The sequence below is a fragment of the Cynocephalus volans genome, chromosome 8, assembly GCF_027409185.1.
Source record: "Cynocephalus volans isolate mCynVol1 chromosome 8, mCynVol1.pri, whole genome shotgun sequence".
NCBI lineage: Eukaryota > Metazoa > Chordata > Mammalia > Dermoptera > Cynocephalidae > Cynocephalus > Cynocephalus volans.
The window spans coordinates 65,739,464-65,761,085 of NC_084467.1; the positions used below are offsets into that span (position 1 = coordinate 65,739,464).

At 35.5% G+C, this 21,622-nt stretch overlaps 1 protein-coding gene across 1 annotated transcript in view; it reads left to right on the plus strand.

Moving 5' to 3' along the window:
- The window catches only part of MSH4 (mutS homolog 4), a 105,160-nt gene that overhangs the window by 59,656 nt on the left and 23,882 nt on the right, over nt 1-21,622 (plus strand). Inside the window, exons 11-16 of the mRNA XM_063106963.1 lie at nt 1,398-1,567; nt 3,375-3,511; nt 4,493-4,596; nt 5,657-5,781; nt 7,457-7,657; nt 20,337-20,455. Coding sequence (XP_062963033.1) covers nt 1,398-1,567; nt 3,375-3,511; nt 4,493-4,596; nt 5,657-5,781; nt 7,457-7,657; nt 20,337-20,455 — 856 coding nt within the window. The remainder of the gene's footprint in view (nt 1-1,397; nt 1,568-3,374; nt 3,512-4,492; nt 4,597-5,656; nt 5,782-7,456; nt 7,658-20,336; nt 20,456-21,622) is intronic.

Here is a 21,622-nt window from a genome sequence, read left to right on the forward strand (position 1 = left end):
TTATTTTAGCCATTCTCCATGGAAAAACTTGCAAATATAAAAATATATTCCTCTCTTTTATTAAATTGTGAAGGACCTAATATAATTAAAAAATAGTAGATATAACTATTGAATTAGATCTAAATACAGTTTAATTTTAATATTGTTAAATTATTAGCAATGCACCCTGGTTCTTGATGGAAAAGATTTGTTATATATAAGAACAGTTATTTTATTTATTCAAGAGTTATACTCTGTAAGGCCACAAACTGAAGTTAGTAATAAAACCAGCTTAATTAAAAATAAAATACAAATCAGAATTTTAAAAAATGGTTAGGAAAATAGGTGTTACCAGATTTCTGACTTACATAATCACTGCACTTGATCACTGATAATTGTGAGGTACCTGTTATACTGTCTCACAATATATGTTTAGCTTCCCTTTCCCCTACTTTGGGCAGGGACCATTTGTTATCTTTCTTTGAATTCCTGCACCTAAAACAATGCTTGATACATGTTGTAGGTAAATGTTTATTGAGTGAATGAACATGAAGCCAGAATTTTTAAAAATTTTTAAATTTATTACTAGCATATTCATTCTTACAAATCATGATATTTCTTTATGCCCTATGCCTGACCTATCACTTCCCAGTCCTCCCCCTCCCTCCCCCCCACCCCCCGTCTCTAGTAGCCCTAGGTTTGTTCTCTCCTTTTGAAAGTTCAATGTATTATTGTGGTCTTTTCTTTCTTTCTTTCCTCATTCCTTCCTTCTTCCCTCCTTCCCTCCCTCCCTCCCTTTCTTCCTAACAGCCAATTATGAGTGAGAACATGCAGTATTTTGGTTTCTTTGTCTGGCTTATTTCATGTAACATAATTTTCTCCAAGCTCATCTATGTTGCTACAAATGGCAGAATTTCATTCTTTTTTATGGCTGAGTAATATTGCATTCTGTATATATACCACATTTTATTTATCCAGTCATCCATTGATGGACACTTAGGTTGGTTCCATATTTTGGCTATTGTAAGTAGAGCTGCAGTGAACATACGAGTGCAGGTATCTCTTCAACATGATGATTTCCATTGCTTTGGATATATACCCAGTAGTGGGATTGCTTTATAGATATATTTTGTACTCAGAGGCACAGTCAGTATGTATGATTTGGGAGATTATTAGCAGATGTAGAGTTTTTCTTGGTGGCCTCATAGTGTTTTAGACTAGTCCTGACTGATGAAATAGTTTAAAATTGACATAGTCACAGCTCTAACTTATGTGAATTTAAATATGTATTGCTTAATTATTTATTTAAAAATAACTTTCTACAAAAATTTGCTGTCATTAACTGTGATTCAAATTACAAATTAAAATAACTGTTAGGTTTATTTCCTATAATCTTTTTTTTTTTGCCTTAATGTTAGGTTTGGAATCATACTTGAAAAGATTAAAACAGTGATTAATGATGATGCAAGATACATGAAAGGATGCCTGAATATGAGGACTCAGAAGTGCTATGCAGTGAAGTCTAACATAAATGAATTTCTTGACATAGCTAGAAGAACATACACAGAAATTGTAGATGACATAGCAGGTAATTTGTTTATTTGAGCAAATTTTTCTGTTTTTTAGGAATAAAACAAACTTTTTAGGACATGGTATGCTTTTTTTTTACTGGTGATGTCTAGTCATGCATATATTAAATTTATTTTTGTTACCAAAACAGATAAGGTTAACACACATTCAATTTAAGGAAACTTTTTTAAAAAATGAAGATGTCAAAGTATTATAATGTGTCTCTTCTTTTCTCCAAACCTAAATATAGAGTTACCTTCATACAACATAGTGTATAATTTACATAAAAAATGCAGGGCATTAATACTGAAAGGTTTCAGTGGAGGGAGAGATATTATTTTTATCTACAAGAGGTACCATTTGAGCCAGTCTTGTACTTCTTTTAACAAATATTTTTTGAGCTCCTACCACATGTAGACACTGTTCTGGGTATGGGGAATACATAGTGAATAAGACAAAATCCCTTTCCTCATGGAGCTTATATTATAGTAGGGGAGGCAGACAATAAAGAAACAAACACACACAAGCATACATCTGTGTGTGTGTATATACATGTATATATGTGCTTTATGTACATGTATGTGTATATTGATATACATGCATATGCATGTATATCCATATTGATATATATCAATCATGTGTATCATGTAATTTCACACGGATATAAAATTTGTGGAGAAAAATACAGCAGGTTAGAGGGATCAGAGATTGATTAGGTGTGGAGGCATAGAGAATAGGAAGGTTTTTAGTACATGGAATAACCTAGAGAGGAATTCCATCCACTGGCAATGATACAAGCCGAAGTAGAGAGGGACAGGGAAACTTCAAGGAATGAGTGAGGAAATCTGTTAGGGTGGAATAGGGCATTTCCTTACAGAATCATTAAGAGATAAGATAAAATATGTAGACTAGGGACCAAAATTTAGTCTTTGCCGGTGAGGAGTTTGGATCTTTTTTCCAAGGAGAATGAAGAGGAGTGAAATTTAGGAAGAAAATTATTGAATGATTTTCGATGGAGATATGGAGACAGGGAGATCAGTTTAAACTACTATAAGTTAGTAAAGTATTATTTAGAGTGATAACAATATATATGAGAAGAAAAGAATGCAAAAGTTGAAGGAAGAATTGGTAGGAGTTAATAATTTAGTATGTATGGTAATTAAGTAAGCACTTAATTAAGTGCTAATTAAGAGATTTCTAGCCTGAGAATAGTGGTACCATTGAGAAAAGCAGGAAAATTAGGAGGAGGAACAGTTTTGAGTAATGTAGATGTTAGTTTTTTTCAAGTAATGTTCAAAGTATTAATGATCGTCAAGTTAGAAATATAAATTTAGAGCTCTGTAGTGAGTGTGATATTAATAGGGAGATTTGGAATTTTTAGGAATTTTATATGATGAATCATTTCCTTTTTGGAATATTTTATTTTGTAAAATACGTTTTATAGAGGGAATTTCTCATTGTGATTTAATGATTGCAATAATTTATGTGATTGTTCTCTTTTTTAAAAAATAGAATGAATAATGTATCAATAACTCTAATATTCCTACCATAGAGAGTATAAAATTGTCTTCATTCTTTGTTTTCATTTTAATTTTCACAATTTCTTTTCCTTTAAAAATGCCTATCAGAATGAGTACCTTTGTATTGTTTTGTTTTTTTCTAAAAAATACATAATCACATCTTTCAGACATTAAAAATTTTTAGAATTTAAAAGAGTAACAAGATCTTTTACTTATGTCTAAAATAACAAGAAAAAAGTCATGTGACTCTTTGAACAACTTCCTTAGTTTTGTTTTGCTTTTGTTTTTCTTGTTTCTTGTCACTAGGAATGATAGCACAGCTTGCAGAAAAATATAGTCTTCCTTTAAGGACAAGTTTTAGCTCTGCTCGAGGATTTTTCATCCAGATGACTACAGATTGTACAGCCCTACCCAGTGACCAGCTTCCTTCAGAATTTATTAAGGTTCATTCTAGAGCAGTTAGGAAATTATTTTTCCTCATTTTGCAGAATTACATCTATAAATTTTCAGACACTTGAGTTTCACATGCCGATTTCTGAATGTTCTGTTCATTGCTGCTGCTTCTACTCCTTCCCATTCACCTAACAGCTACACTAATCTGAGAGTGATTTAGAAACTTTTTTGGAGAAATACCAAACTCAGTGTTTCTCACAGTTCTGGGAGTTTGGTGTGAGAAAAAAAGGAATATGAAGAAAGTCTAGAAGGTATTTTTTATAAAAGAATTTAGGAAAATACTGTACCAACTCCTGTTTTAGGTAGTTCTCAAGGAGCATCTGCCTATTAATGATTTAAAAAGTCCAGAAGTAAAGAAATCTGCTTACCTTTTTTTAGTTTAATATTTCCAAACCTTTGGCCGTGGAGATACTTTTTTCTACATACATATTTACTCCTCCACAATATACCAGTTTGGGAAACTCTAACCCACTCTAATCTTTGCTTTCTCTGCTTCCAGAGAGTATCTCTTGACAAAAACAAACCATAAGTACTGTATTACCAAGTAATGAAGGAAGGATGAAGTGGAGAATGCGTTGAAACTCAGTAATGGGGTTAGAGATTGAGTTGAGTTTCAGATAGGGGGCAAGAGCTGAGACAGGGGTCAGAGATGGAGTGAGGGTCACTGATATCCATCATGCATTTTATTTGGTAATGAGATGCAGTGTTTTAACATTTCTACAGGGCCATTTTAAGACCTGTCAAAATAGTCATGTCAGATAGACTAGGTTAAAAATATCCTGATTTATATATCCTTTGAAATGATATTCCTTTTATCTTTCACAAATATTATTTAGAACTTTCTTTATGATACTCTGTCTCAAAAATTAAAGTAATTATTCTAAATACCTATATTTCTGTTTAAAATCTGTATGTTTTATTTCATGGGAGTGTGCATGTATCTTGACATTTGTTTTTTAATTTCCTAGCAGATTTCTAAAGTGAAAAATTCTTACAGCTTTACATCAGCAGATTTAATTAAAATGAATGAAAGATGCCAAGAGTCTTTGCGAGAAATCTATCATATGACTTATATGTAAGAGCATTTGAAGTATCTGAATATTGAATTAAATTGCTTTAATTTGAGGAACTATGATAAATTTCATTAATTAACTTTTTGTCTGATTGCAGATAATTGTAGAATTGTGAATGTTAGCAAAGAAAGTCTATCATTGTGATTAGGATCACTGAGCCACATGGAAGCTTCAGGGCAAGTGTAATTGCAAAACAACCCCAAAATGAAAAAAACCACCACTGTATCCAATACTTCTATAATATGCATTTCACCGTGATGTAGAACTTAGCACATCATGGGCTTATTTTGGGCTTCATTCAGTTTATTATTTTCCTATGGTCTGTAAGCCTTCAACTTCTCATACTTTGATACACCTATAGCAACATCACAATATTGCCAATTCTTTTGCTGCTCATGAAACAGTAACAATACAGCTAGAAAGAAGAAGTAGAATATTTAGAATTGGTGGGCTGAGATAATAAAGAGAAAGTTTAGGCTTTCAAAACAATTTCAGGGCATGGATCACAGACATAATATATCGTAACTGGGGTTTATATTTATCCATGTAAAGGGAAAACTTTTGCAATATATCACCTAAAACTCTGCCACATAAAAATTTAAATACTCATGTTATTCAGATGTGTGTGTGCGCGCATTTGAGAGTAAAAGGAGGAATGGGTGAGAGAAAATACATAATAGCTTTTGTGTTGAATTTAACATTTGTAAAAACACAAAATTATTAGCAGATGGGATCTGTCTGAATACAGTGAAGGCTTGATTTGACTTGTATGATGTATTTTTATTGATAAAAATTTATTTTCCTAATAAAAGCTGTCATTTCAAAAACATAGCATTAATACACCAGAAGATGGATTCTTTGCCACTAAGTATCTGTGACTTTGAAGCTTAGTTTCCTCATCTTTAAAAAGGAGACAATTTAAAGGTAGACTTTATCTGTATTGCAAAACTCAACTGTGGATATTATCTTACCTCAGACAGTGAATTTAATATTATTTGACAATTATACTGTGTCAATTTTTAAAAAGCATTATTACATGTCTTACCTAACATGTACTTTCAGGGTAGTGTGCAAACTGCTTAGTGAGATTTATGAATATATTCATTGCTTATATAAACTATCTGACACTGTGTCAATGCTGGATATGCTGCTGTCATTTGCTCATGCTTGCACTCTTTCTGACTATGGTAAGTTACTTTATTTGGAATAAACATGTTGCTTAATGAAATTTGTATTCAAACAATTTTAAATAACAATTATAAATGCTTTAAATTTCTTATTTGAAATACAGCCACTTGCCTATGGTCCTAGACTAAGACACAAAATGAAGAAAGTGAAATTACCCTCAAAATTTCTTTGAAAAGTCAAAAAGTTATCCACTCAGAAACTGGCAAATCAAAAAGAAAAAACTGCAAGCAACTGTAAAGGTTCCCCAAATAAGAAAGACTGCAGAGCTGTCTTCTTGGTGAAAATGACAATAATCCAAATTTATAAAGTTCAAATTTGAATACTCATTAGAAGCACTGTGATGAATACTAATAGGCACAGAGAAATTAATCTCAAAGTGAGAATTTTTATCCTCTAGCTCCTTAGATGTGAGCATACCAAGATCAGGAATTATGTTCCTTATTTTTGTATCCCAAGTCTATAAATAGGCCTTGAATATAAATGTTAAGTAATTTTCTAATGTTGAATGAATACTTCAAGTTAGCCCCTTGAAGTTTCTTATCCAACTTTTCACTAATAACTATACTTCAGTATGCAATTTTATAGAACTAGCATGTGATAATTATGGTTGAGTAATTGTAGATTTGATAACATTAAAAACATTAGAATTTCTAGTTAAAATTAGCAGTAACATTTCCAAAATATTATATTAATTTATTTTTATGGAAAATTATCTTACAAAGATTTTTTTCATCTTTCTTATTTCTTATGGAAATATTAGCTTTCCATTGGTATTTCATTGGCCAAAGTTTTTTAATCTTTTATATCTTCCTTAGGGTCAAAACCTCACTTTAGGGATCTGCTATTCTAATATTCTTTGTAGTTTGAACAACTAAGAAATTTAATATTTCTTCATTTTATTTTGAGAGGAAGCATTCTGAAACTCTAAAGCTATAAATAATGAATTTTTGAAAATGCTTAAAAATTTTTTTATAATCAACCTCACTTTTATAATGGATGTTTTCATGTTTATCCATGCATTGTATTTAGAGGTCTCATTTCTTTTAGAGGCAGCATTTTAGTTTTCACTTGTTCTTCTACTCTCTTCCTCCTCCCTCGACCTTGGGTGGCATTTATAGAGATGTGATCATTATTTGTTTCTATAAATTAACAAATCTTTTGGCTCTGATATTCTCGACCCTCTGAAATTTTTTTTAAAGAAAATTTCTCCAAAGGATTAGGCAGAAAATTACTTTTTATTTGGTTTTACTCTGTATTTTCCCTCACTTTAAAAGCTAAGTATGTCAAATTTGGAGTAATGTTTATGGGAGGGTAAGTAAATGTGCAAATCTATAGTATCTATAATCAATTATTATTCTAAAAGTATTATCAGTGGCTACTTGGTTCTTTTTTACTACCTACAAATCTAAAAATTTTATCAACTGTTTTGGAACCCAGGACAGTGACAAGGAACTAAATTCTAGAGTTCTCTGGAAGTGAATAAAAGTATGTAGTGATTAGAGTGTGTCCATTATAATTTAGAGGGATTTAGGTAAGGATTTGTGATAATACCTTCATGTTATTGTCGTAAATTGACCTAGTAAAATCACGAAGGTATACACAGTACATACAGTCCACAAAATCTTTAGATATAAATGTATTAATCTTTCAAAACCATTTCATTTTTTTCTCCAGTTCGGCCAGAGTTTACTGATACTTTAGCAATCAAACAAGGATGGCATCCTATTCTTGAAAAAATATCTGTGGAAAAACCTGTTTCCAACAATACCTATATTACAGAAGGGAGTAATTTTTTGATCATAACTGGACCAAACATGAGTGGGAAATCCACATATTTAAAACAGATTGCTCTTTGTCAGATTATGGCCCAGATTGGTAAGTTATGGCTTCACTTTATAGTTACCAATTCTGCTTATTTTCAAAAATTTTTGTGCCTGGCATTTTTAGGTCTAGGTGCCTAACTAACCCAAGAACAGTTTGGAGCAGATTCTCTTACCTAAGAGGATAATAGTGTGTCTAGTATGTAGACTATTTGGTATGTATTAAGCTCCATCCATTAAAAATTTTGTGGGTGCTGTAGATTAGATGTTCCTCCCAACCTAATTGAAGCTTAAATCCCCCTGTAACTGCTGAGGGTGTAAAATCCGATTATAATTGAAAGGTGGGGGCTTGAAGAGATGATTAGATTGCAGGACCATGCTATAGTGAATGCATTAACAATGGTGGTCAGAGGTGTGGTTCTGGGGGCTTTTTAAAAGGAGAGTGCATGAGAAGATTAGTCTCCGCTCTCTCTGTGCCACCATTTCACAATGTGATGCTCTGCTGTCACTGAAATCATCCCCAAAGAAAGCCGTCACCATATGTGTTCCCTGGACTTCCAACCTCCCAGCCTCAGAAACTGTAAGCAATAAATTTCATTTTTTGTATATAAATCACCCAGTTCTGTGTATTTTTACAAGCAACAGAAATGTACTAATACAGTGGGACATCATGCAAATAGAAACTTTCTTACTATAACTGTTAATGTTGTATCACTTATTACTAACTTGAATTATATAATTATTTCAGGTTCAAAACAAACTTTGTTGTGAGAATAAGTTAAATGAATAGGATAATTGGCTGCTTTTAATAACCCATGTGAGATTTTTCCAAAATTATATCATTGGGCAGAGAAAACACTTTTCTTAATTTGAGGGATACCAATAACTTGGCTACAGGCATTAATATATTACACATACACACGTGCACACATGCATGTCACTGCGTAAATGGCTACCACTAGCCTAACATTGTCACATATTTCTTGATGTGGAGGCACAACTTAACTCATGTCTGTAAACTGGGTTTTTTTGAGGACTGTATATGAATCAGAGATGAGCTGCTTAGCCTAAATGCAGTGGTTTTCAATCAGGGGTGGTGTTGGTCCTCCATCTACAACCCCTGGAATTTGGCAATATCTAGAGACATTTTTGTTTGTCACAGCTGAGGGGAGTGTAGAGTCCAGGAATGCTGCTAAACATCCTACACTGCATAGTACAGCTCCCTCCTTCTCCTCCACCACTGATCAACACATAAACATTTATTGAGCTCAACATCTTAGTAGTGTCATGGGTGAGAAACTCTGGTGTTATGTAATGGATTTTAAGGGGAACACAGCAATAACAACATTGGTGATACAATGTAAACTCACCCTCAGTAATGGGGAAGAAAATTGGAGATGAATAAATGAATGAAGAGTAAATATTTTATTGACTTTAAAGTTTATTGGAATTAAAAGGACATCTTAGGTAATTTCTCTCCCATTATAAGAATAGTACCTGATTCAGGGATTGGCTGGTTAGCTCAGTTGGTTAGAGCACAGCCTTCTAACAACAAGGTCACAGGTTCAGATCCCTGTACCAGCCAGCTACCAAAAATAAATAAATAAATAAATAAATACTGTCTGATTCAGATGTGACATAATACTCCTATTTGAATAGCTAGGCATTCTGTTCTTTAAAAAATAAGCTGTCCAGTTGTTGAACAGCTCTAATTGTTAGAGCATTCATTATGCTGAATTGAAATCTGACTTCCTATAATATCTACTCATTAGTCCTAGTTCTTCTGTGTATCACAGAATAATCTGGTCTTTATTCATGATAATTGTTCTTCAAATACTTGAAGGTAATTAATCTCCTTCTCTTGTCACTGCTCATCTTAAACACCAAAAACACCTAAAAGTATATATATATATATATCTCATATGACCTGACCATAAAGGAAACTGTGAGACTTGAAAGGCATGGAAATTAAGAATATGGACTTTGGAGGTAGATCTAGCTTGTTCACTTATCAGCTGTGCAATCTTAGGCAAATTACTTAACTTCTTTAAGCCTTAGTTTCCTATCTGCAAATAAAGATTACAGGAGTACCTACTTCTAAGAATTGTTATAAGGACTAAGTGAGATAATGTATGTAAAATGCTATGAATTTAAAGAGAAGGTATGAGAATGAAGGAAGCTTTCCAGGCAGAAGTAAGAGCATGTTCTAAAGCACAGAATCAAAAAATAGTACGATGTGCCCAAGGAACTACAAACAGTCTAGAAGCTTTGTAGTTCCTTTGCTTTGTAGAGCAAGGAGTGACTGAAAGAAGTGGCGACATACAAAGTTGGAGAGATGGGCAGGAGTTAATCACGAAGGGTCTTAGGAAATTAGCTGAGGAGATTGAACTTTATTCAGCAGCAGTCTGTAGGGAGCTATTGAAGAAATTTAGCAAGAGAATGGCATGATCAGATTTGACTTTTGAAAGACCACTATGGCTGGTGTATAGATGAGAACCAGACCCGAAGTAGAACACCACCCAGGAGGCTTCTGTAATAATCTAGACAAGAAATGTTGAGAATCTTTTTGGTGGAGGTTAAGAGGAGAAAATACAAACACGTATCAATTAATAATATACAAGGGTACTTCAAAAAGTTCGTAGAAACATTCATATTATCTTTTAATTCTATTTTTCCACAAACTTTTTGAAGTACCCTTGTATGCTGTATTCTCTGCTTAGCACTTTCACATTTATTATCCCATTTAATCCTTCTGAAAACCTCGTAAGAAAGTTGTATTTAAGAAATCACCAAGTTCTGCTTTCTGAGCATAGGGCCCATGCCTGTTTTATTCACCCCAACACACAGTAAGCCTTCAATAAATGTTTGTTGAATGTCTATAAAATAAGGAAAGTAAGGTTCAAAGACTTGCCCAAGATCACCCAGTATCAGTCCTTTGCTTCAGTCTACTCCACTTGCCCTAATAGCTGATACTGAGTGTTCACTATGCCAGGCACTGTTCTACATACCTTACGTGTATTATCGTAATACAAGTATTAATTATCTAAATAATACTAATGAAAATCTAGTAAGTAAGTATTATCATTAACTCCATGTTATGGATATGTAAATCAAAGCATTGAGAACTAATTTGTCCAAGATCATGTAGTTTATAAGAGGCAGTGCCAGGATTCAAACCTGGGCAGCTTGACTCTAGAATCCTTGCTCTAAATTAACAAACTGTTCCACCCTTCTGCACAGTCATAATAAAGTATTAAGTTATTCCTGATATCTTGGAGAAATGGAAAGAGTTTGTTTTTGTTTTGAGCCCAACAGTTCTGATTAACTTTCGGGCTCCATCACTTCACTTTTTATTTTCAACGAACATTTATCATGAGATTTTTTTTTTTTTTTTTTTTACGTCAAACACAAAAGGTCATTTATTGTATTGTTCCATTTATGTGATGTGTCCAGAATAGGTGAATCCATAGGGACAGAAGGGAGATTAGTGCTTGCCAGGGGCTGAAAGGAGGAGGAAAGGGGAGTAACCACTTAATGGGTACAGAGTTTGTTTGGGGGGCAATGAAAACGGTTTAAACTTAGAGAGTGTAATGATAACACAACTCTGAATATACTAAAAACCATTGAACTGTACACTTTAAAAAGGTAAGTTTCATGGTATACGAATTATATTTCAATAAAGCTGTTACTGAAAAACATAATCTATCATGAGATTATTTAATGTGTTAGAGCTACACTAGGAACCAGAGTTAGAGGAGGCAGCTGGAGCAGGTGAGAAGGAGTTTTCTTTTCAGAACTTACTTCATGGGAGTAGTCTCTAGATATTTGAGTTGTTGAAAACATGAATCCTGTTACTTGTGAACAGTGACTGACAACAGTGATGTGAGGCCTGGTTGTCTACTTGGACCAAAGATTTCACCGGCCAGGTTTTTTGTTGTATTTCTGATTCCAAGAGAAAAATTATCCAAGTTTTCAGTGTTGGGCAGACCCCTGGGTCACTGTTGCCACCACCAGATGGACTTTGGACTTCCCAGCTTCAGAAACTATGGTGGAATAGACGGTCCCTAGTGTCACTCTCTCCCAAAAATCAACCAAATTACAACTATAAAAACATAACATCAAGTGCACACAGAACGGGGGACGTCCAGTGGGGGGAAGCAGAAGCTCTGCGGAGACCACAAGCCCTGTGGGGCTTCCATCACACGATCCAGCAGATATGCTTCACCGCCGCTACCCGGCTCCATTCCCAGCCTGGCCCAGTGCACACAGAGTGGGGAGATGTCTGGCAGGGGAGGCAGAGGCTCCGCAGAAACCACACACCCTGTGGGGCCGCCACTGCATGATCCAGCAGGTAGGCTTCACCGCAGGCACCCAGCTCCATTCCCAGCCCAGCCTAGTGTGCATGGAGCAGGGTGACATCCGGCAGGGGAGGCGGAAACTCTGCGAGGACCACACCACCACTGCGTGATCCAGCAACCTGGCCCAGTGCACGCAGAGTGGGGAGATGTCCAGTGGGGGAGGCAGAAGCTCTGCAGAGACCACACACCCTGTGGGGGGGCCGCCACTGCATGATCCAGCTGCAGGTTAGGCTTCACCGCCGCCACCCAGCTCCATCCCAAGCCCAGCCCAACGCGCATGGAGCAGGGAGACATCCAGCAGGGGAAGGGGAAGCTCTGCAGAGACCACACACTCTGCAGTGCCTCTGTGAATCCCAGCAGCCCGGCCCAGTGCATGCAGAACAGGGAGACGTCCAGCAAGGGAGGTGGAAGCTCAGCAGAGACCACACACCCTGCAGTACCACCCTGAGACCCAGAAGCCTGGCTGAGTCCAAGCTCACAAGAGAGGTGGCTCCCCGGAGAGGCCTAAGACCCAAGGCAACCACACACACAAGGCACTAGAGGCCAACTGAGCAGTCAGTGAGGAAGCCATACCAAATGGGCAACCCCAGCAACATCTTAGTCAGACAATAGTGTCAAAACTATGGACTGTGAAACACCCTGCCACAATGAATAAACATCAAAGAAAAGATACTATAAATACGAAAAATCAAGAAAGTACACCACCAAAGGGTAATAACTCTCAAGCTCTAGATCCTATAAAACAAGAAGCCCTTGAAAAGACTGACAAGGAATTTCGAGTGATAATTCTAAAGAAACTGAATGAGATACAAGAAAACTCAGCTAGACATCATGATGAAATGAGGAAAAGTATACAGGACCTGAAAGAAGAAATGTACAAGGAAATCAATGCCCTGAAAAAAAAATGTAGCAGAACTTGCGGAACTGAAGAATTTATTCAGTGAAATAAAAAACACAATGGAGAGTTTAACCAGCAGGCTTGTCGAAGTTGAAGAGAGAACCTCTGAACTTGAAGATGGGCTGTTTGAAATAACACAAGCAGGAAAAAAAAAAAAAAAAGGGAAAAAGAATCAAAGGCATTGAAGAAAATCTGAGAGAGATATCAGACAACCTTAAGTGCTCAAATATCTGAGTCATGGGTATTCCAGAAGGGGAGGAAAAAGGAGATTGCATTGAAAACATATTCAACAAAATAGTGGCAGAAAACTTCCCAGGTATACGAAAAGACACAGATCTTCAGATCCAGGAAGCTCAAAGATCTCCAAACGTATTCAACCCAAAAAGGTCTTCTCCAAGACATGTTATAGTCAAATTAGCAAAACTCAAAGACAAAGAGAGAATCTTAAAAGCTGCAAGAGAAAGGCGTCAAATCACCTATAAGGGAGCCCCAATCAGACTAACATCAGACTTTTCATCACAAACCCTAAAAGCCAGAAAGGAATGGGATGATATATTCAAAATACTAAAAGACAGACATTGCCAGCCAAAAATACTCTACCCTCCAAGGCTATGCTTCTGGAATAAAGGGAAAATAGTATAATTCTCAGACAAACAAAAACTGCGGGAGTTCACTACAACACGACCACCCTAACAAGAAATTCTCAAGGGAGTACTGGGTTTGTTACCTGAAAAATAACTACCACTGCCATAAAAACCCAAGAAAAATCAAAACCCAGTAGTATAATAAAAATGGCATTCATGAAGAGAAAACAAACAAACAAAAAGGCTATCTATAACCCAGGAAACCAACAAATACAGATAACAGACAGTAAATCAGAAAGAAAGGAACAAAAGACACCTAAGAAAACCAAACAATAATCAGTAAAATGCTAGGACTAAATCAACACTTTTCAGTAACAACTCTTAATGTAAAAGCCTTAAATTCCCCAATCAAAAGACACAGACTGGCTGACTGGATTAAAAAGGAGGACTCAACTATATGCTGCCTTCAAGAGACCTACCTCACCCATTAAGATTCACAAGACTAAGAGTGAAAGGATGGAAAAAGATTTACTATGCAAACAGAAATGAAAATCGAGCTGGAGTAGCTATTCTTATATCTGATAAAATAGACTTTAGGCTAAAAACCATAAAAAGAGACAATGAGGGACACTACATAATGATAAAAGGATTGATCCATCAAGAAGACATAACAATCATAAATATATACGCACCCAATGTTGGAGCAGCCAGATTTATAAAACAAACTCTATTAGACCTAAAGAAGGAAATAGACACTAATGCCATAATAGGAGGGGACCTGAACACCCCACTATCAATATTGGACAGATCATCTAGGCAAAGAATCAGCAGAGAAACACAAGATCTAAAGAATACTCTAGATCAATTGGACTTGGCAGATATCTATAGAACATTCCATCCAACAACCTCAGAATATTCATTCTTCTCATCAGCACATTGATCATCCTCCAGGATAGATCACATGTCAGGTGACAAATCAAATCTCAACAAATTCAAAAAAATTGGAATTATCCCATGTATTTTCTCGGACCACAATGGATTAAAATTAGAAATCAATAACAAACTGATGGGGAGCATTAATCAGCTACAATGTATATCGACAAAATAAAATTAAAAAAAAAAAAAAAGAAATCAATAACAAACGAAATTCTGGAAACTATACAAACACATGGAAATTAAACAGCATTCTACTTAATGACATATAGGTCCAAGAAGAAATTAAACAGGAAACCAAAAAATTTACTGAAACTAATGAAAATAGTGATACATCATACCAAAACCTGTGGGATACTGCAATAACAGTACTGAGGGGGAAATTTATCACATTAAATGCTCAGTTCAGAAGAATGGAAAGATGGCAAGTGAACAACCTAACACTTCACCTTAAAGAACTAGAAAAACAAGAACAATCTAAACCCAAAGTTAGCAGACAGAAAGAAATCATTATGATCAGAGCAGAACTTAATGAAATTGAAACACAAAACGCAATACAAAAGATCAATGAATCAAAAAGTTGGTTTTCTGAAAAGGGAAATAAAATTGACAAACCATTAGCATGGCTAACTAAAAAAAGAAGAGAGAATATCCAAATAACACAAATTAGGAATGAAAAAGGTGATATTACAACTGATACATCTGAAATAGAAGGAATCTTTCGAGACTACTATAAACAACTATATGCCAACAAATTTGAAAATCTGGAGGAAATGTTTGAATTTCTGGACACACACAAGCTACCCAAACTGAGCCAAGAAGATGCAGAAAATCTGAAAAGACCAATAACAATAAAGGAGATTGAAGCTGTTATCAGAAGGCTCCCAACAAAGAAAAGCCCAGGACCAGATGGATACACAGCAGAACTTTACCAAACATTCAAAGAGGAATTGACACCGATTCTTTATAAACTATTCCAAAAGATTGAAAGAGAGGCAAATCTCCCAAACTCATTCTATGAAGCAAACATCATCCTGATACCAAAACCAGGTAAAGATACAACCAAAAAAGAAAACTACAGCCTGATATCCTTGATGAATATAGATGCAAAGTCATCACTAAAATACTAGCAAACACAATACAGCAACACATTCTTAAAATTATTTACCATGATCAAGTGGGATTTATCCCAGGGATACAAGGTTGGTTCAACATACACAAATCAATTAATGTGATACACCATATTAATAAAATCAAACACAAGGACCATATGGTCATCTCTATAGATGCTGAAAAAGCATTTGATAAAATTCAAGATTCATTCATGACAAAGACCCTCTATAAGTGAGGTATAGATGGAAAGTATCTCAACATAATTAAAGACATATATGATAAACCCACTGCCAATATCATCCTGAATGGGGAAAAGCTGAAAGCTTTTCCTTTAAGAACAGGAACTAGACAAGGATGCCTACTCTCACCACTCCTATTCAACATAGTGTTGGAAGTACTAGCCAGAGCAATCAGAGAAGAGAAGGAAATAAAGGGCATCCAGATTGGAAAAGATGAAGTCAAACTGTCCCTTTTTGCAGATGACATGATCCTATATATCAAACAGCCTAACGCCTCTACAAAAAAACTCTTGGAGTTGATAAATGATTTCAGCAAAGTGGCAGGATAAAAAATCAACACACAAAAATCAGTAGCATTTCTATTCTCCAATAGTGAACATGCAGAAAGGGAAATCAAGAAAGCTTGCCCATGTACAATAGCCACCAAAAAAGTAAAATACATAGGAATAAAGTTATCCAAGGATCTGAAAAATCTCTATGAAGAGAACTACAAACCACTTGTAGCTGAGAGAAATTAGAGAGGATACAAGAAGATGGAACGATATCCCATGCTCTTGGATTGGAAGAATCAACATTGTGAAAATGTCCATACTACCCAAAGTGATATACAAATTCAATGCAATCCCCATCAAAATTCCAATGACATTTTTCTCAGAAATGGAAGAACTATCCAGACATTTATATGGAATAACAAAAGACCATGCATAGCCAAAGCAACACTGAGCAAAAAAAAAATAAAGGTGGAGGCAAACACTACCTGACTTTAAACTATACTACAAAGCTATAATAATCAAAATGCATGGTACTGGCATAAAAACAGACACAATAATCAATGGAATTGAATAGAGAATCTAGATATCCACCCACACACCTACAGCCATCTGATCTTTGACAAAGGCACCAAGCCTATACACTGGGGAAGAGACTGACTCTTCAGCAAATGGTGCTGGAATAACAGGATATCAATATGCAGGAAAATGAAACTAGACCCATACCTCTCATCATATACTAAAATCAACTTAAAATGGATTAAGGATTTAAATATACACCCTGAAACAATAAAACTTCTTAAAGAAAACATAGGAGAAACACTTCAGGAAATGGGACTGGACACAGACTTCATTAATATGACTCCAAAAGCATGGGCAACCAACGGAAAAATAAACAAATGGGATTATATCAAACTAAAGAGCTTCTGCACAGCAAAAGAAACAATTAAAAGAGTTAAAAGACAACCAACAGAGTGGGAGAAATATTTGTGAAATATAAATCTGATAAAGGATTAATATCCAGAATATACAAGGAACTCAAACAAGTTTACAAGAAAAAAAACAAGGAACCCAATTAAAAAATGGGCAAAACAGCTAAGTAGGCATTTCTCTAAGGAGGATATACGAATGGCCAACAGACATATGAAAAAATGCTCAACATCACTCAGCATCCGGGAAATGCAAATCAAAACCACACTGAGATACCATCTAACCCCAGTTAGGATGGCTAAAATCCAAAAGACTATGAATGATAAATGCTGGCGAGGTTGCGGAGAAAAAGGAACTCTCATACATTGTTGGTGGGACTGCAAAATGGTGCAGCCTCTATGGAAAATAGTATGGAGGTTCCTCAAACAATTGCAGATAGATCTACCATACGACCCAGCTATCCCACTGTTGGGAATATACCCAGAGGAATGGAAATCATCAAGTCGAAGGTATACCTGTTCCCCAATGTTCATCGCAGCACTCTTTACAATAGCCAAGAGTTGAAACCAGCCCAAATGCCCATCATCAGATGAGTGGATACGGAAAATGTGGTACATCTACACAATGGAATACTACTCAGCTATAAAAACGAATGAAATACTGCCATTTGCAATGACATGGATGGACCTAGAGAGAATTATATTAAGTGAAACAAGTCAGGCACAGAAGGAGAAATACAATATGTTCTCACTTATTGGTGGGAGCTACAAATAAATTAATAAATTCACACACACACACACACACCCCCCCAAACAACCGGGGGGGGGGGGCGGGGAAGAAGACAGAACAATTACATTTCCTTGAAGTTGATATGACAAGCATACAGAAAGGACATTGTTGGGTAGGAGGGGGGAGAGGGAGGAGGGAGGGAGGTTTCGGTAAATGGGTCACAACAATCAACCAGATTGTATATCGACAAAATAAAATTAAAAAAAAAAAAAGAAAATAGTTCTTACAGTAAAGAAAAAAGAACCATTTGACATGTTGTAAATAAACACGCTAGCACAATAAAATAAATAAATAAATTAATTAATTAATTAATTGAAAAAATCAAAAAATGACATCCAACAAAAAAAAAAAAAAAGAAAAGAAAAAAAAAAAGAAGCTACTCTAGGCTTCTAAACCCTGCTTTTAAGAAAAATAAAACAGAGTATTATGGAAGAGGTATGTCTTACTAGCTTTGTGATCCTGAACCTGAGAAAAATAATACCTATTTCAAAGGATTATTGTGAGAATTAGGGACACTATATATAAATGCCTAGTGTGTGAAATGGTAGGTTTAATTATTATAATTACTATTTTTATTACTTTTATTTTTATTAATATTAGCTTGACTTTTGCTTTCTTTTCCTGCTAGTTCTTATTCCTCAGAGCTAGGCTCTATTCTTCGTCCTTACTTTTGTTTTAAATACTGGAATAATCTGGCTCTGTTTCTTTGCTCCCATTAATTCACCATTTTAACTATACAGAGTTCTGTATATGTGATATTTTTCCATTCAACTATTTGTATATTTTATCTTCCTACAATGTTACAATGCCTTTTATATCTCACAGAGATGGGTACATTAATTATATTATTTGCTTTCAGAAGATGAGTATTTTAGATTAGTGAGCACAGTAACTTCTCAGGCAGAAATAGTCTCATGGATGAAAATTCACCTCTTTTCACTGATGGTTTTCTTTCATTCTACTTCTCGATATTTCTGCATATTTGTAATAACATTGATATTTCCTAATATATCTTTTTATAATGATTTTATCAACTTGACCTTTATAAGCATTTCCTTCAAATTTTCATATTTCATATTTCATAAGCTTCATCAGCATTTCCTCAAATTTTCGTATTTTGAATGTTGCTTTTTATCATTTAAAGTATTTATCAAGTATATAATAATCATTTTAATGTGCTTGAGCTTAGACTATCTTTTTAAAAAATTTATTTAATATTATTTTTTACATTCTAAGATGTTGTAGAGCAGTGGGAGGAGGTGGGGGGAAGGGGGTAGGGGAATGGAGGTGGATGTGGGGGGTATGGCTGGTCCAAAGCCAGCTCCTTCACTGGCCTGGTTGTAGAGGGTGGGGTGGAGTGGTGGCTGAAGCCTGTGGGGTGGTGGAGGCCCACTCCAGCTCACAGGCCCAGAGAGTTTCCAGGGGCCACTCAGTTGTCTCTGGGCTGGATGCCAATGTTGGGGGGTGTGGCTGAGGCCCTCAGCCCCTTCCCACCTGGGCTTGGGAGCCCAGGGAGCTTCCAGCTGTTCTAGGTTTTATAGGTGTTCTTTGGTGCTGTTAGACCTTTACTGGTTAATATCAGAACTTTGTCTCTGATCTGTGGGTTTTTTATGTTTTCTTTCAGTTCTATGTTGGATTATTAGCTAAACTCACCACTTAAATTCTGTACTGGAACTAATTTGTTGTGTTTTGCTTACTCTAAAACGGGGGAACTTCCTGTAGAGACCAGCACTTGAGCCCTGTGGTTGAGCTAAATTGCTGCTTTGCTGCTGATTTTCTGGGGAAGGCTTTTTGTGCAGCTCAGGTTTTAATTGATGACTGTTTAAGCTCTTCTGAGTCTTGTGAGGTCTGATACATGTGGGTTGTGTAGAAACTCTGTTCTGGGTCCAAACTGCAGTTCTGTATTCCTGACCATTCTCCATTGAGTTGTCCTGTGCTAATTGGAAGGCAGATCAGCTGTACCTCAGCGTTCTCCTGGTGGGCACACTCCCAACACTTCCCATGGGATGGGCCATGTGCCGGTACCTTGCAATGACTCACTAGCCTCTGAGTGGCTCCTTTTATCAGTTGTCTGTGGTCGCTCACTCCTATGTGGGTCCATGGGAACCCTGTCAGTGGTCTTGCTGGTCTGGGGGTGACCAAGGCCCTCCTCTGCCCTGCAGTCTCCAAGCAACTTCACACAAAAGGCACAGCTTTGTTTTTTGCCAGCTCTTGCTCCATGTGCTCACCAGGGCCAGCCTTGAAATGGCTGAGGTTCATAACAGTCAGAGTGGTCCCTTCTTTCCTTCATCATGGCTTCTCCTGCCTTCATGAACTCCATAGGTCTCTCCTCCTCTTCTCCTGAGCTCTAGCACAAACATAGGCTATTTTATTTGAACTTCCAAATAACTTTGTACAGTGGGTAGGGCAAACTATTTGCATTCATATATGAGAAAGATGAGAGTTTAAGTGCTGTCCAAGGTTACATAGTAAGTGACAGAGCTGGGGCCACATCTTCTAACTTTATATCCAGTATTCTCTTCACCACATAATCCTAGAAAATAATCTGAGAAGTGTAAAAAGTTGTTTGTTCTCATATTTTATAAAAGCATTTCAATTTACTTTGACCTTATATTTTACAGGATCATATGTTCCAGCAGAATATTCTTCCTTTAGAATTGCTAAACAAATTTTTACAAGAATCAGTACTGATGATGATATTGAAACAAATTCATCAACATTTATGAAGGAAATGAAAGAGGTACCCAAACAAAACTCTTCTTATGTTAAAAATCTATTAAATTTTCTTGCTAATATCAGTTATCATGTAAGGAAGTATCCTTATACTAAAACATTCAATGTGCTTATACCCCTTTCTAAGAGCCAGAGGGCAGTCAAAGACAGCTTCCTAATTTCTGTCTTATGTAGAAATGGAAGCGAATGTTTTATAGAAAAATACAGTTTTAAAAGAAAAATCTAGTGTTATTGAATGATGAAACTGTTCTTATGTGTTTTTATATGGAATATATAAAAGACTTTTTAGAAAATGATAACCTGTTTAGTATTTTGCATAGTATATATTGTTCCTCTTAGGCTTGATTTTAAAATAAAAGATCACTGTGTTAGAAGGCTTTTTAACATCCTCCTCCTCTTTGCCCTTCTAGAATTTTCACTTCCTGTACCTAAATATGTATCATTACCTATTTCTGATCTGAGCAAGTGTCAACTAGGCTTGTGGGCTAAAGGAATTAAGTATAGCTCTTGGGATATCTGTATTAGATAGGAATTAATGGGTCACTATAAAGATGGATAATTTTCTGCAAGTAGATAGAAGATGAATAAAATTATGATTTTCCCCCAAATTTATGTAATTATTTAGTACTAATGTCCATGGGAGAGTGTAACAATGTAACTAGGTTTTTGAGTTATATTTTTAAATGGTCTTAGCCCTCAGGAAGATTAGTCTCATAGAAAGGTAAAATGTCCATGAAAGTTACTATTGTGTCATGATATAATAAGGATGGAATTCTAGTTTTTGAGAAAGAGGTTAATAATCTTCAGTGGGGAAGGAGCATTTCTGTCAATTTAAGTCTTGGTATTTGTTGGTTATGGATTTAAATTTATTTGTTAGACCAAGAATCAAGACTTGGGTATTTTTTTTCTCAATTTTTTACCATCTTTATTGGATATGGAGAGATATTAAATAAATTTGAGAGATGGTTTTGAGCATTTTATGACAGCAATTAATTAGTCATTTGTGGAGAAGAAAATGATCATCTTTGTGCTTTACTTAAACATTTAATTCATTGCTTTGTTTTATTTCACTTCATCTGAAACATCAATATTTTAGATAAGGGTTATTTGCTCTGTGTTGTCTTATACACATATGTATATGTCTATTTATATACACATCAGCTCTTCTGTTGGA